The sequence below is a fragment of the Lithobates pipiens genome, unplaced genomic scaffold, assembly GCF_037356315.1.
Source record: "Lithobates pipiens isolate NorthernLeopardFrog02 unplaced genomic scaffold, aLitPip1_a1.2 Scaffold_16, whole genome shotgun sequence".
In the NCBI taxonomy this organism is placed as follows: Eukaryota; Metazoa; Chordata; class Amphibia; order Anura; family Ranidae; genus Lithobates; species Lithobates pipiens.
The window spans coordinates 596,454,118-596,469,426 of record NW_027507748.1 but is presented as its reverse complement, the minus strand read 5'-3'; the positions used below and the strand labels follow the sequence as shown (position 1 = coordinate 596,469,426).

At 38.9% G+C, this 15,309-nt stretch overlaps 1 protein-coding gene across 1 annotated transcript in view; it reads right to left on the bottom strand.

Moving 5' to 3' along the window:
• ATM (ATM serine/threonine kinase) overlaps nt 1-15,309 on the bottom strand; it is a 299,675-nt gene that overhangs the window by 95,063 nt on the left and 189,303 nt on the right. Inside the window, exons 41-46 of the mRNA XM_077483959.1 lie at nt 12,467-12,555; nt 7,249-7,351; nt 6,619-6,767; nt 6,416-6,520; nt 4,488-4,607; nt 2,079-2,307 (exon numbers count right to left, since the gene is read on the bottom strand). Coding sequence (XP_077340085.1) covers nt 2,079-2,307; nt 4,488-4,607; nt 6,416-6,520; nt 6,619-6,767; nt 7,249-7,351; nt 12,467-12,555 — 795 coding nt within the window. The remainder of the gene's footprint in view (nt 1-2,078; nt 2,308-4,487; nt 4,608-6,415; nt 6,521-6,618; nt 6,768-7,248; nt 7,352-12,466; nt 12,556-15,309) is intronic.

Here is a 15,309-nt window from a genome sequence, read left to right as displayed (position 1 = left end):
ACACTACTAGACCCTAAATGGTCTCTAAAAACTGTCACAAACCTGCCTGAAGCTTGCTGAAAGCCATGTAAATGCTTGCTGTATACACCGCTCTTCAGACTAGTATTTTCCAGTCAACGTCTTTGTTAACACCAAAGATTCAAAATGTAATTATTTATGTTCTGATTTCGGACGATCCCTTTTACTCAAAAAACAGAAAGTAGACTGCCCTTATATACAGCATGCTGTTTTTGCCTGTGCGTTCTGGAAACATTAGCTTTGTTTATTAATTTATCTGCATTTTACATAGTAGGCAAGGTTGACTAAAGACATTAGTTCATCCAGTTCAACCTGCGTGGATGTGTGTGTGTGCACTCATTTGTCAAAAATAATATCCCAAATTCCTGTATATTGTGTTCACTAAGATGCACATCCAAGAGTTTTTTTTTAAAAACGATCAATACTTCCTGTTGGCACCACCAATTGTGGAAGGGAGTTCAACATCCTTACCACCCTGACAGTGAAAAACCCCCTATGCAGCTTAAGCTTAAACTGCTTCTCCTCCAATTTCATTGAGTGACCCAGTGTCCTCTTACACTCCCTGAGACTGAATAGTTTACTACCTGCGCTGGGATCACCATTGAGGTATTTGTATATTGCTATCATATCCCCTCTCAAGCATCTCTTTTCCAGGGAGAATACGTTTTTTGGGTGCAGACGTTCCTTATAATTGAGGTCCTCCAGTTCCCTTATTAATTTTGTTGCCCTTCTTTGGACTCTTATTCTGTAGTTGTGATCATGTTGATCCAGTAGAAAATTTGAGAATAGCCCGCTTTTCTTTTGATGCTATTTTATACTGGAATATCATACTTGCTAATTGTGCTGACCATAAAACTTAATGTCTTTGTTAATTTACTGTTTGGTCAGGCACTTCCTGTTAAGGGTGACAACCGACTCCCAACTTTGTTGCTGTGTTGTCACTCTTTCCTGTGTACGTCTGATGGGGACTGGAGGTGCCTGAGCTAACTCACGTTGCACAAACATGGCCCACAGTTCTCACTAGGAAGAAGCCTGTCCTGAACTATGTTGTGCAAGTGACCTAGATCCTGTAGACAGGAAGTGGCTGAAATAGGATGGAAGAGATTAGCTGCACCGAGATGCAAATAAAAATGATAAAAAAGTGAAGACAGTGTTTATGATTCTCAGTTCTTCAACAATCTTAACGTCATCCAGTAAAAGTTTAAACGTACTTTGAAGCGTATCTATGGTCTAAATGCAAAACCATATATCCATTTCCACATTATACTTATTCCTAGCCTACTCTTATTACTCTGAACAATCTTGACGCTGATAAACTTACTTTGTTAAGATCCACACACATTTACTTCCTGGAATTCTGTGACACATATTCACTATGCCCTGTGAGAAGGGAATGCTGTGCCAATGAATTCACAGAGCCTGCCTTCTAAATTGCAGAGTTTCAGGAGGCAGAGTCAGTACAGGATGACAGCCTGCAGGCAGCAAGGTACTATGGGCTATGTAGTCCTTAGAAAACGAAAGTAAACAGCAGATGAGAAGTTGCAGAGCATGCAGGGAATCCAGAAAGTTGTAGAAAGAGATGGTCAGCAGACGGACAGCAATACATTTTTCTAATAAACTCATATTGGATTTTCAAAATATCTTTTGTCTGTATTGTCATTACAATGCTGATGTTAAAAAATGAAAACGTAGGCTGTGACCATAGATCTGCTTTAAATATGTTGGTATACTGAGCCATCATACAAAATTGGGTTTGAGGTTAGTGGTTCTGTTTTCTCAGTAAAGTGATACAAAAAAAGACAGAGGTGTGCTTAAAGGTATTAGAAAGCTCTAAATGGACATCCACTGTGTGTTCTAATTCATTACTGGCCACAGAAAATAAAGAAGAAAGTGTGCACTGCTACATGTATTTTACAAATCTTTTGGAGAGAGAGAAAACAGTTCCAATACAAATGTCATCCATATATTTAGCTGTCTGTCTGCAGTGCCAATGCAATCATATTAGCAAATGTGGGCAGGAGACCTTTATGTTCCGGAAGATTTCAGCACACATACTGTACCTGTGTGTTGGAGGCAGTTCTGGCAGTTTGAGATAAATGTACCAAGTGCCTTGTAAAAATAGGCTTAAGGGCATTCTGATTGGGGCCATTCTTCTCCAGCATCGTCTCCAGAATGACAGAACGCAGAGTCAAGGCTGGCTCCTGGAAGCCAAAGTCACTGTCTTTAAGAATCTGGGACTGCTGCTCCCATTTTGTGTACATGTCATTTAACTGAAGCTCAGTAACTGATCTGAAATTAAGTAATGACAACACATTACAAATACATTGTTACTACAAAAGATACATGTTTAGATATAATTAAATGTGGTTGGACTTAAAGTGGAGTCCCCCCCCCCACAAAAAATACAATTAAAAGTCAGCAGCTACACATACTGTACCTGCTGCTGACTTTTGATATTAGGAAACTTACCTGCCCTGGTAACCAGCAATGTGGGCACTCCAATTGGTGTTTCCATCGGCCCATGGGTGCTGCTGCAGCCATTGTCTGTAAAGGAGACCAGCAGTGAAGCCTTGTGGCTTCACAGCCGGTTCCCTACTGTGCATGCGTGAAGCGCGCTTTCTGAACGGCCCGGTGGCAAAGAAAGGAGGAGAGGGGGCCCAACTTCTAAATGATCTCACCTCAGACTAAAGCGTGTACTAGCCACTATATGGGCAAAGTTATGTGAGCGCCTGACCATCAAATCTGTATAAACTTGTAGGACATTACTTTGCAAAACAATGGGCATCGATACTGAGTTGAACCACTTTGTGTTTGTAATAGCCTCAACCCTTTTGAAAAGGCTTTTCACAAGATTTTGGAGTGCGTTTGTGGGAGATTGCCAAAGAAAAATTTGTGATGTCAGCTACTGATGATAGATGAGAAGATCTGGCTAACAATCGGCATTCCAATTCATGCCAAAGGTGTTCAATAGCATTGAGGCCAAGGCTCTGTGCAGGCCACTCAAATTTCCCTACACAAAACTTACAAACCATGTCTTCATGAACCTGGCTTTGTGCACATGGGGGATAAAAGTGCACAATTGTCTACTAAATGTCTTTGTATCCTGTAGCATTAACATTACCCTTCACTAGAAATACCCAAAAGCAAAGATGTGGTGGTATAGCCATTAATCAGAGGGGAAAAACCGATAACGTGTATCTGCATATTCACACTAATACAGTTTTAATCTGATTGCAAATCTGGTTTTAAAAAAAGACTGAATACGAAAAACAATATGAAAATATGGTATCTAACCATAAAACAAACCAATACACACAAAGCTATTATTGACTGTCAGGGAATCTGATGGTAATTCTTTAAATATATACTAAAATATCTAACTGCATCGTCATAAAATTTCAGCCAGTATTTATAGTGTCCCTACACGTGTTAAGATTTTAATAACTTTAACAAATTTTAGAAAACTGTATAAAAGCAAAGTTTGTACAGCTTAAAATTTGTATTGCTTTCTATGGAGAGTAGCATCCAATGTAAACACAGCAGCCATTAACAAGCTGTTAAAAAATATAGACTTATCTGACTTTAGAGCCTTTGTTGAGATCTTCAAGGATCTACGAGGGTGATTTACTTCAAAAATACACTTAACTAGAAATATCAGGTATGGCTTGTTTTAAAGCTCCTTTACTGTTTGTTAAAGGCATTATAAACCTTCCTACCTGCACCTTGGGGTTTATCTGCAAATTATAAACATTAATCATGTAGTTTCATGGCGTCATTTCTAGCCCTCTGTGGACAGCCTATAGTGGAATACATCTTTGCATCCTGGTGTCCAAACATGAGCCCTGTGCAGGTTAATGCATGACCTCTGTCTGTAGTCTAATAATAGACAATTACTGTGAAAAAAACAACATTTCCCACAATTCCTGGCTCTCAGTGTAGTGCTTGTGCAGGCGAGAGCTAGTAATTCGATACAACCCAGATACAAAAACAGGTAGAACAATTAACAGAAAGTTTACTGTTTCATTAAATTAACACTCCAAAATATGTGATAGGACATGGAGGAAATGGCAAGCCTTGCACTGGACACTGAACTGGAACAAGAAGTTTCCTTTCCCTTTAACAAATAGGGTCAAGCTAGGTGAATGATTGCATGGACATATCGGAGTTGCTCAGCCATGGCACCACAAACTATAGCCAAAACATGTAAGCCCACCATTACAAGATTAAGCAAACAAATGACAGAGTAGATATAACTGCACTATTACCTAGGTAAAACAACAAACACATTTGAAAGTGGACACCGCTTTTAAGAATATGAAAATATTTTTTCATTCATAATAGTCTAGGCACAGGAACACCTAAAATAGTCCCATTGGAAGGAAAAACTTTTTTTTTGTCCCAAGTTGGGCTTTAAAACTGCACATTAAAAAGCGGTTGATCTTAAAACAAGAAGTTGGCCTGAGACATACCTGGAGAACATCTGCCCAGCGTTCTCTAGCTCTCCAATAGCTTGGAGCCTACACAGTGTGGGATACAGAGAGTATACAGACTCCAAGCTGCCTTTGCACAGCTCTTCCACTTCCTTAACTCTACAGACAGAGAATACATAAATTACAAACAATAATTTGCAGGTGTTCTGATTGCTGTCATCCTAAAAATGCCCTTACTGCAGAATGAATGATTAATTAAAATGAACCTAAAAAAAATATATAAAAATATATCCTTCAAACACCCCTTGCTGACAAAAGAAGGATTTTTTGTACGCAGGTAAAATAAAGTAAAATCCTTTTTTTGAAGTCAGTTGAGGGACATAGTACATTTTTCACCTTTGGGTAATACAACTGTCTACAGAAAAACGGGACAATGGCAAAAAATTAAAATAAAAATAAAAATTGGGGGCTAGCCAGAAAAAAACCCTCCTACTACCAGCATGCCTCAGTTTTATAGTAAAGTAGTACCTAGAGCATGATTATATACACAGAGGGGTGGCACCTGCCACCCTCAAAGGACTCCAAGAAAGGGATAAAATCTTACTTCCTTTCTCTTCCACTGACACGGAAGCACAGGAATGCAGGGCATACTAGCACATTATGAAAGACTTCCCTCTAAAACAAAGCCCTCCAGCAGTGCACTGGCACTGCTGACAGGTCTTCCATCTTCACCCAGTCTTCCTTTTTGGTTCGTGGGCTGCGGGTGTTTGAATGACCAAGCTGCAATGATGTCACTCCTGTGCATATGCACAGGAGTCACAGTTGCGACACAGAGCTCTGGATTGACAGCGCATTCTCGATGCTCTCAGAGTGCAGTGCACAGGTGACGTCACCAGCAGCAAAACACACAAATATCTCAAACGGTGCATGTTTAGGAGATACCTTCAGGTAGGCTTATTATAGACTTACATGTAGGTAAAAGTAAGATAGCGGAGTTTACTACCACTTAAATAGAAGAGAAAAGAAGTTACTACAAAAGCCCTAGAGATGAAAAATAAATAACTAAAGGAATTTACAAATTCACAGAGAAAAATAGGCATTTATACAAATAAATATCAAGCTTTTTACACCATGGTGCGTTGTTTGGACCTAATAGAAGCTAGCTTTGCTGATATCTACTTACCTCCCTTTACAATGAATACCTCAATGTCTTTCTTTGCCGATATTCAAAACTGTAATTTTATTGATGTCGCCATCTGAGGGTTTTTCTTTTTTTGTTGTTGGTATGTACAGTATAATGGCAATATGTCAATTATATTTGTTCAATTACAGCAGGAATCTTCAAACTACAGCCCTCCAGCTTTTGCGGAACTACACATCCCATGAGACATTGTAAAATGCTGATATTCACAGACATGACTAGGCATGATGAGAATTGTAGTTCCTGAACAACTGGAGGGCCATAGTTTGAAGACCCCTAAATTAACTTAATATTACTGTAATACTACATTCCTGTAATATGCTTACAATTGCTTTTTTTTTTTTTTTATTTCAGATAAAGACGAAAGACTAGAAACTCTTTTGGTCTTTACTGCTATCCAAGATATCCCTTCATTTCTATCTTGCTGACAAAGTTTTATTGGACAGGAAGTGAGGGGAACTCTCCAATTAATAACGTAGATGGAAATGAGGCTTTTTAGGGAAAAGCTAGAACCCACCCCTTGGGACACGGACAGCAAACAATTGTCTGGCAGGGGCTTTAATCCTTCTCAACACTACTTTAAAAAAAAAAAAAAAAGTTTTGCTATGCATAAATTTTAAATCATCATGTACCACTTTGGAATAAGGGAAGTGTGCATGGAAGGGCCGTGTCACACATGTGTAACTAAAGTAGCATGAAGTCCAACTAGAGCCCCGCTTGACCTCATTGCTACCAGCAATGGGATGTGAGGTACACTACTACTTGCCTGGCATACTTAATATGGTCACGAAAAGTGGAGAATTCTTTGTCCCTTAGAGACTGTATAGCACGGTAGAGAGATCCATGATAGCCTGGCCCAGCCACGTCACCTCTTAAAAAAAAAAAAAAAAAAAAATTATAAACATATAAAACACAGATGAGAAAGTAAATACAAAGTCATCTTAAGTCATTCTGAAAGTCAAGGCTTACTTGTAGGATGGGCTCTGGTCCCATTGCATGTTCCTCCAGGCTGCCTGGAAACGAATCTCCTGGAGCTCAGAAGACCAGTCCTCATTCTCATGCTCAAGGCCTCGCAGGTAGGTGGACAACATGTGACTCAAACCAAAGTTTTGTAAAGCCTGCAATAAATTTGTCAGTTATTAGTGAATGACGCCTCCTGCTGGCTTTTCCTATTTTAACCTGTACAATAAACATCAATGGGGGAATACAAACTCAAATTTAAGTACTGCTTGCATTTAAAAATATATATTTAATGATGTATGAATAAATACAGACCTGCGTTCATTTATTCTTTATTTGTGTTTTGCTTTGAGGTGTGCCGTTCCCACCTTCTGAGCCGTTATTTTTTATTTTTTTGTCAAACTCTTAAAATCTATGTACATAATTCAATATGGGGCATCCAATATGGCTACTCAAACAGAAATCAGTGAGTGTACAAAACTAGAGTTTTGCAATTTAAGAACAGCTGTATTCACATATAAAAGGTGTATTTATGGATTCACCAAATAACCCATATCTGCCTATTGTTTTCAAACTTGACACTGTTCCCTATTGTCAATTTTTAACAAAAAAAAAAATTTATCAAGCCAAAAGACATACCTGCATGATTCCAGCCTGGCGAGTAGCAGAAGGAAGACTGGTTTCCAGGTCATAAGTTACAAGGGCTTTTCCCCACATGGCTTCATGCTCATATGTTCGAATTCTGATACAACAAATAAAAATGTACATTTAACCATATTTTTCACTAGTAACAGTAGATATGTAGCAATTCAATAATTAGAAGATGTAATAAGTTTGTTGGTGTCAGGAATACAGCATGTATCTAAACCCCAATTGTGTTTTTTTTGTTTTGTTTTCGACGGTTAGCCATCTTGTCATGTTATTCTGAGGTCTGTGTACCACCTAGGGAAATTCACCTTTTCTATTTATTCTGGGGACCTGATCACCGAGACTGAATGTGAGGTAAAATACAAAATTTTGAGTTGTCACCAGAATACCAATAGAGGTGAAATCTTGCAAAGGGAACAATTGTCTAAAAGAATATTTCCACTCTTGTTTCCTGTTGCATCTATGGAACAAGGATTCTCTTGGGCCATGGCCATGTAGCAATGCAGGTTGAAAAAAGTCACGACTGTCAACCAAGATGAAAAATAATCTTTCCTTATAACCCAAGGCAAATTAATAACCCCTGGATTAACAATCTAATATGCTGCTTACATATTAACCACTTCACCTCCGGAAGGTTTTACCCCCTTCAATGACTAGACCATTTTTTTTTTTGCTATTCAGAGCTACTTTACCTTCCAATTGCTCGGTCATGCAACACTGTACCCAAATTTATATAATTTTTTTCACACAACTAGAGCTTTCTTTTGGTGGTATTTGATCACCACTTTTTTTTTTTTTTTTTTGCGCTATACAATACAATATTTTCTACTCTTGGTTATAAAACGTATTGAATAAAATCAAATTTCTTGATAAATTTAGACCTACTTGTTTTCTGCTACATGTATTTGGTAAAAAATCCCAATAAGTGTATAGGTGAGTTGGAAGCTCTGGGACACCTGCAGAACTATGATCTAATTGATATTGCTGAATCTTGGCTTCATTCTTTTCATGACTGGGCTATTAATATTCCTGGCTAAGATCTTTTTCAGAAAGACAGGGTAAAACAGAGGGGTGGTTGTGTCTGTCTGTATGTGAGAAATGATCTCAAAGTGAGTGTGAAAGAGGACCTAGTTGATGCAGAGTGTGATGAGTCTAAAGCATTATGGGTGGAACCGTACATGGATGTGCGTACTACAAAGGTTCATTAAAGGTTGTTATAGACCTCCCAGTGTTAACAAGGAGGTGGAGACTCAGCTCATTGCACAGATGGAAAGGGCTGTAATAGTGATAATAATGGGGGATTTTAACTATCCAGAAATTGACTGGAGTAATGGCACTGCTGGGACAGTTAAAGGGCAAAAATGTACAAACCCATTACAAAACAATTTTATGGTCCAGTTTATTGAGGCCCCGACCAGAAACGACACTCTGCTGGACCTGGTGATCTCAAACCATGCAGAGCTTATTACCAATATTCGTATAAAAACATCTGGGTAACAGTGACCATAACATGCTTTCATTTAATGTTAGCTGTAAGCAACAAACACATACGGGATGAGATAAAAACATTTAACTTTAAGAGAGCGAATTTTCCAAGGATGAGGGCTGCTCTCCAAGGCTTAGACTGGGAGGGTATATTGGCATCAATGGACACAGAACACAAATGGGAATAATTCAAAAAGACTCTATGGGAACTCACTGCAATGTACATTCCCTTGGGCAATAAGTTTAAAAGGCTAAAAATAAAACCAATGCGGCTCACGGCCAAAGTTAAAATGGCTATAGATAATAAGAAAATAACTTTGAAAAAACAAAAAATTAAGGAACACTATAATCGTTTAAATGCTACAAAGACTTGAATATGTGAACTTATGGCCTTCTACTGATTTTGTTCATCTCATGTTGTTCACTGTCTTTTTTCTATAAAAATGTTAATAAATATATTTTCAACACTAAATGCTACAAAGAAGACAGAATTGGTAAAAAGGAAATCAAGGATGCAAAAATTAAAAACGAACAACAGATTGCAAAAGGTTGTAGGACAAATTCTTCAAATATATTAATAGTAAAAAGGTCAGGTCTGAGCATGTAGGCCCTTTACAAAATAATCTAGAGTGGGTGGCTGGGGACAAAGAGAAGGCACATTTATTAAATACTTTCAGCTTTGTGTATACAAAGGAGCATGGGGGAGCTCATGTCCATAATGGTATTGACAAAGCCCCAAATGATCCACAATGGCTCAAAAGTGATATGGTCCATAAATATTTAAACAGAATAAAGGTGGATAAAGCATCTGGACTAGATGGCATCCACCCACAGATCCTAAAACTGAGCTCTGTCATTTCAAAGCAATGGTTTCTAATTTTTAGGGACTCGTTAATGACTTGAATGGTACAACTGGATTGGCGTAGGGCCAATGTGGTGCCCATAATTAAAAAGGGATCAAAGTCTTTACCAAGTAACTATAGATCTGTTAGTTTAATTTCTATAGTTGGGAAGATACTGGAGAGATTAATAAAAGACCACATAGATGAGTTTGTGTTGGAAAAAAATATTTTAAGCAACAGACAGCATGGATTCATGAAAGACAGAAGTTGTCAAACAAGCCTGATTTCTTATGAGGAGGCAAGTAAAATCTTGGACAGAGGAGTGGCTGTGGATGTGGTATACTTGGATTTTGCAAAAGCATTTGACACAGTTCTCCACACACGGCTCATGTGCAACATCTACAGGCTTGAAAAGATGAATTTGTAAAGGGATAGAAAACTGGCTAAAAAAAAAACGAATTCAGAGAGTAGTGGTTAATTATTCTTAATCTGAATGGTCTAAGGTTATCAGTGGTGTACTCCAAGGTTCAGTGTTGGGACCCTTACTTTTTAATATGTTCATAAATGATATAGGGTCTGGGATTAAAAGTACAATTTCAGTCTTTGCAGATGACACCAAGCTATGCAGTGGAATAACGTCCTTATAGGATGCCTCCAATTTACAAGTTGATCTCAATGCACTGTCTAATTAGGCAACTAAGTGAAAAAATGAGGTTTAATGTTGATAAATGTAAAGTTATGCGCTTGGGGGCTAAGAATATGCAAGCATCATACATATTAGGGGGAGTACAACTGGGGGAATCCATAGTGGAGAAGGATCTGGGGGTTTTGGTAGATTATAAACTCAATCTCAAGCAATGCCAAGATGTGTTTTCCAAAGCGAGCAAAGTCCTTTCTTGTATTAAGAGAGGTGTGGACTCCAGAGAGCGATATATCATTTTGCCCCTGTTCAAATCATTAGTAAGACCTCATCTGGAATATACAGTTCAGTTTTGGGCACCAGTTCTCAAAAAGGATATCAGGGAACTGGAGAAAGTGCAGAGAAGGGCAAACAAACCGATAAGAGGCATGGAGGAGCTCATGTACAAATAAATAAATGGTCTATATAGTGAACTTGGTGTTGAGTTATCCACATAAGGTCATCATAGTGGATAAAGGGGCACTCTTTACATCTAGAGGAAAAAAGATTTCCTCTCCATGTACTTGAAGTGATTGTAGCCGTATTAGTGCAATTGCAACAGAGAAAATTGAGTACTGTTTGTATGTTAGTGCAAATAAAAAAAGTATCATGAACAGTACTCAATTTTCTCTATATCCAAGTACGAAAAGGTTTCTTCACAGTAAGAGCTGTGAAAATGTGGAATAGACTCACTCCGGAGGTGGTTCTAGACAGCTCAGTAGACTGCTTTAAAAAAGGCCTGGATTCTTTCCTAAATGTATGTAATATAATTGGGTACTGACATTTATAGGTAAATTTGATCCGGGGAAAATCCGATTGCTTTGGGAAATTTTTCCCCTGCTGTAGCAAATTGCATCATACTTTTCTGGGGTTTTTTCGCCTTACTCTGGATCAACTGTGGGTGAAGCATTGTATATATATGGGATTGTATTTTTTTTGGTTGAAATAGGTGGACATGTGTCTTATTTCAACCTAACTATGTAATATTAATTGGTTTGTATAAAAGTTATAGAGTCTACAAAATATGGTGTATATATATATTTGAAAATTGATTAGGCCTGATGTATGGAAGGCCTATCTTATTTCTTGAGGCCCTTGAAATGCCAGGACAGTACAAATTCCCCTAAAATTACCAATTTTTGGAAAGTAGACAGTCTGAGGTATTTAGTAAGAAGTTTGGCGGGTTTTTTTTAATGTAATATTTTGTGACAATTTTTTTGAAATACATTTTTTTTTCTTTCACAATTTTTTTTTTTTTTAAACATACTGTCACCAGTGCAGCACAGCTCTATCATATAACTGGTGTGGTGGTGATCAGTGATACTGACTGGTGACAGTATGCAAAGAGTGCTCCATTGTCATCTGCAATGCCCTTAAAGTGAATCATTTTGTGGCAAGTTGTGTACAGTACAATTAAGCAATAACCAAGGGTAAATACATTTAGATAACCACAAATTTAACATGAAAATAAAACATTTATTAGAACTCCAGGTAGATGCAACAGACACAAAAAATGTTTTGCAGCTTATTCAATAATTCATTAAATGTATTTAACTTTTGAAGCAGGCAGTGTAAGTACCTGAGTTCATACCTAGTTTGGTTGTGAGCCTCCTCCAGTCCTTGTACAATAAAAGATGGACAGGGCACAACAAACTAATTAATTAAGTGTGATGCAAAACAAGGAGCATGCTGACACCAGGAAAGAGAAGAGTGACAGGGATTAGTGTGCTCCTTCTGCTTTTACTGTTGGAAACGGTCACTGGAGAAAACCTGCATAGCAAAATCAGGCCCTTCACCTGCTAGAAAAGATTGTGCTGTGTGGCAGAGCTGTGTAAACCTTTGGACTGCATGCACAGAACTACAAATACTCTTTCAGGTAAATTAGCAATAATTTATGTATGTCATCTGTGTATTGCCTGTTTAGCTTGAAATTAAACATGTGCAGAGAGAGAAACATGGAGGTGGTTAATGCGGTCTTCTTTCCGTAAATACTAGTTTGCCGCTGGTCATGCTAAATCTCTTACTTTAGTACATTCTGATTCACCTATCCAGGAAAAGCATGAAACAAGTGAGGTCAAAGTAATATCTGGATGAGTAAAATTCAGTGAATCAGGAAGTACCATGAGAGAGAGGATCAGGACAGCAAGGCAAAGTGAGCAATGTTAGCTTACATATTTCTCTCAGCATTAATGGCCAAGGTTACCTGGCGAGTGGGTGAAGCATCTTCCCTCCACCACATCCATACAAACTGTCTGGTTCTCCAATACTCCTGTAAATGTCCATCAGAAGGTCCTAAAGAAAAAAAAAACTATATAAATATGGTAATTGGCCCTATAAAGAATCACGAGAGCGCAAATATGGGAACAAACACATACAACAAGAAAGTGATTACCCTATTTATCGGTGTATAACACGCACATTCATTTTAAGAGGGAAGTTTCAGGAAAAAAATATATATATTGTAAATAAGGAACTTTGAAACAAAATAAAGGTCAATGCCCATCTGCAGCCTAACAAGTGCCATCAATGCAGCCTCATCATTGCCATCAATGCAGTCTGATCAATGTCCATCTGCAGCCTAGAGGGGACAGAGAGGGGGGCGGGATGAGCGCCAACAGATTGCATAGAATGAGAATCTCCTATGATAGACAAAACAGTGGTCCATTGGTGGCCCAGAAGACGGGACTTCCTATTACAGAGGCCGCCAAGTAAAAGGGAGGTTCTCAGTGTATGTAATCTGACGGCGCTCATCCCGCCCCCCGCCCTGTCCCCTCTGAGGCAGCTAAAAATTGTAATATTGGCGTATAATGTGCACACGCTATTTGCGCCCAATTTTCATGGTGAAAAAGTGAGTGTTATACGCCAATAAATACAGTACATATAAGTTTACCCTTTACATAAAAAAAAAAGGCGATACCGATTCAAAAAAAACAAACAAATCCGCTGTGCCCTTTTCTGACTTTAATCCCTTGTATTAGTTTATTGTGCGAAAATAATGAAGCATATGCGACACTTAATTCTGACAGCAACTTGAGCAAAAAAATTCAGGTAGTTCTAAAATGTGCCACTTTTACATTGTGGTGCAATGAATGTGTCAAATAAAAAACCGACACTTTGTATCTTACAAAAGTGAAGCTAATTAAAGTGGGGTACCCCCTAAAAAAAAAAAAATTAAAAGTCAGCAGCTACAAATACTGCAGCTGCTGGCTTTTAATAATCGGACACTTACCTGCCCCAGGGTCCAGCGATGCGGGGGAACGAAGCCCCCCCCTCGCTCCCCGCTCCGCTCGCGGCGCCGTCATGCATACTGTGGGCACCCGGCTGTGGCTTCACAGCCGGGCACCCACTGCGCATGCGCGAGCAGCGCAGGGCGCCGTGATACGCCGTACAGTCACCTGGGACACATGACAGGTCCCAGGTGAATGTGCGGCGCGAGGGGAAGTGATGTCACCAGCCCGGGCAATGAAGAAGGCAGACTACGAGGGACCCCCTAGCAACCGGTATTTAGAGGTGAGTAAAAATTATTTTTTTTGCCAATTATTTTTTTTTGATTTTTTTAAAGAATTTTAAGTAGTTTTATTTTTTTGGTGGCAACACCACTTTAAGACCAACGAGAGAGAGAGAGAGAGAGAGAGAGAGAGAGAATTTCAGAATACATGCAAGACACTTTTGCAAAATTTGCCTGTGCTACTTTTTATGAATTCTAGGGGAAGAGTCCTTATTCTGATAACACCATCAATTGCAATTTCAGGAATTACAAGGAATGTCACTAGAGGAGAAAACAGCTATTGGTGCCTATTTAAGCATAGAGGTGGAGAATTAAATAAATTATATTTGAATTGACAAGAGACTGTAAATGATAACAAAAGAAAGACCCTTCTTTTGTCCATGAAGACTTTAAGAGGCAAATCTGCACAGTTTTGCTACAACAAGGTTGAAGTGAGGGCCTTTTCTGAATATAAAGTTAAATTCCAGGCAAAGAGCTTAACCCAGTAGAAACAAAGATTTAAAGGACTCCCACATCCTAAAACTGATGTATATATACATGGATGCCATCTAAAAATCACTAGAGGATACATATACAACTTCAATATTCAGAGTCCCTGTCGAGTCTTCTAAAGCTGAGTGGTTCAAAAGCCTAAACACATTTTACCTTAATGCATGCCATTCATTTAAGTGGAAGTAAACTCCCTTAGCTGATTTTTATCTACAGGTAAAGCCTATAACGCTCACCTATAGGTACAGTAGATATCTCTTAAATGTGTACAGTTTAGGAGATATTTACTTGTGAAGCTACCGGTGACATCACCAACGCATACGATCTGAAGAAACGGCATACCCATGCCCATTCCTTCAAATGCCTGTGCCATTAAAAGCGAGTCCAGCATGCCTCCCGCCTCCATTCAAAAGACAGAAGCCCACGAACCTGGAAGAAAGGAAGACCGGGTGAAAATGGAAGCCCTGTCACCTCTGGAGGGCTTTGTTTTAAGGTTAGTTTCCCATCATGTGCTAGTATGCGATACATACTAGCACATTACAACATTACCTTGCAGGAGGATTTTAATGAATTTTTTTTAAAACAAGTTTACTACCACTTTAAGGTAAAAAAAATGTTTACATAACAGCTTTGCCCCCTTATCCTCGCTCATGCTTACCTGAGTCTTTACTCGATTAAGTGCTGTGCCCTTCTGTAGCAGCTCTCCCTGTTCTCGCAGGCTTTGCTGGGGCAGAGGGAGCCATCAGTTTAGTCAAATCTTTTAACAAGGGAGCGGCAGGGGGGCAGGTCTGTGTCTATGAATGCAGGCAGTGCTACCTGGGAGCTCGCTCGCAGGTGGTATCCTGTAGGAAACGGCTTCCTATGGGTTACCACGAGAAGAGGAGGCGCCAGGAGCCCTGGTAGGATACCCGAGGAGAAAAGGTTCAGTCAGCCTATTGCACATGACATTTTTGTTTAAAAAAATTTGTAAAAAAATATTACTTTACAGTCACTTTAACTGTAGAATATAGCCCAAAAAAAAAAAAAAAAAAAAAACGTACACACGGTGG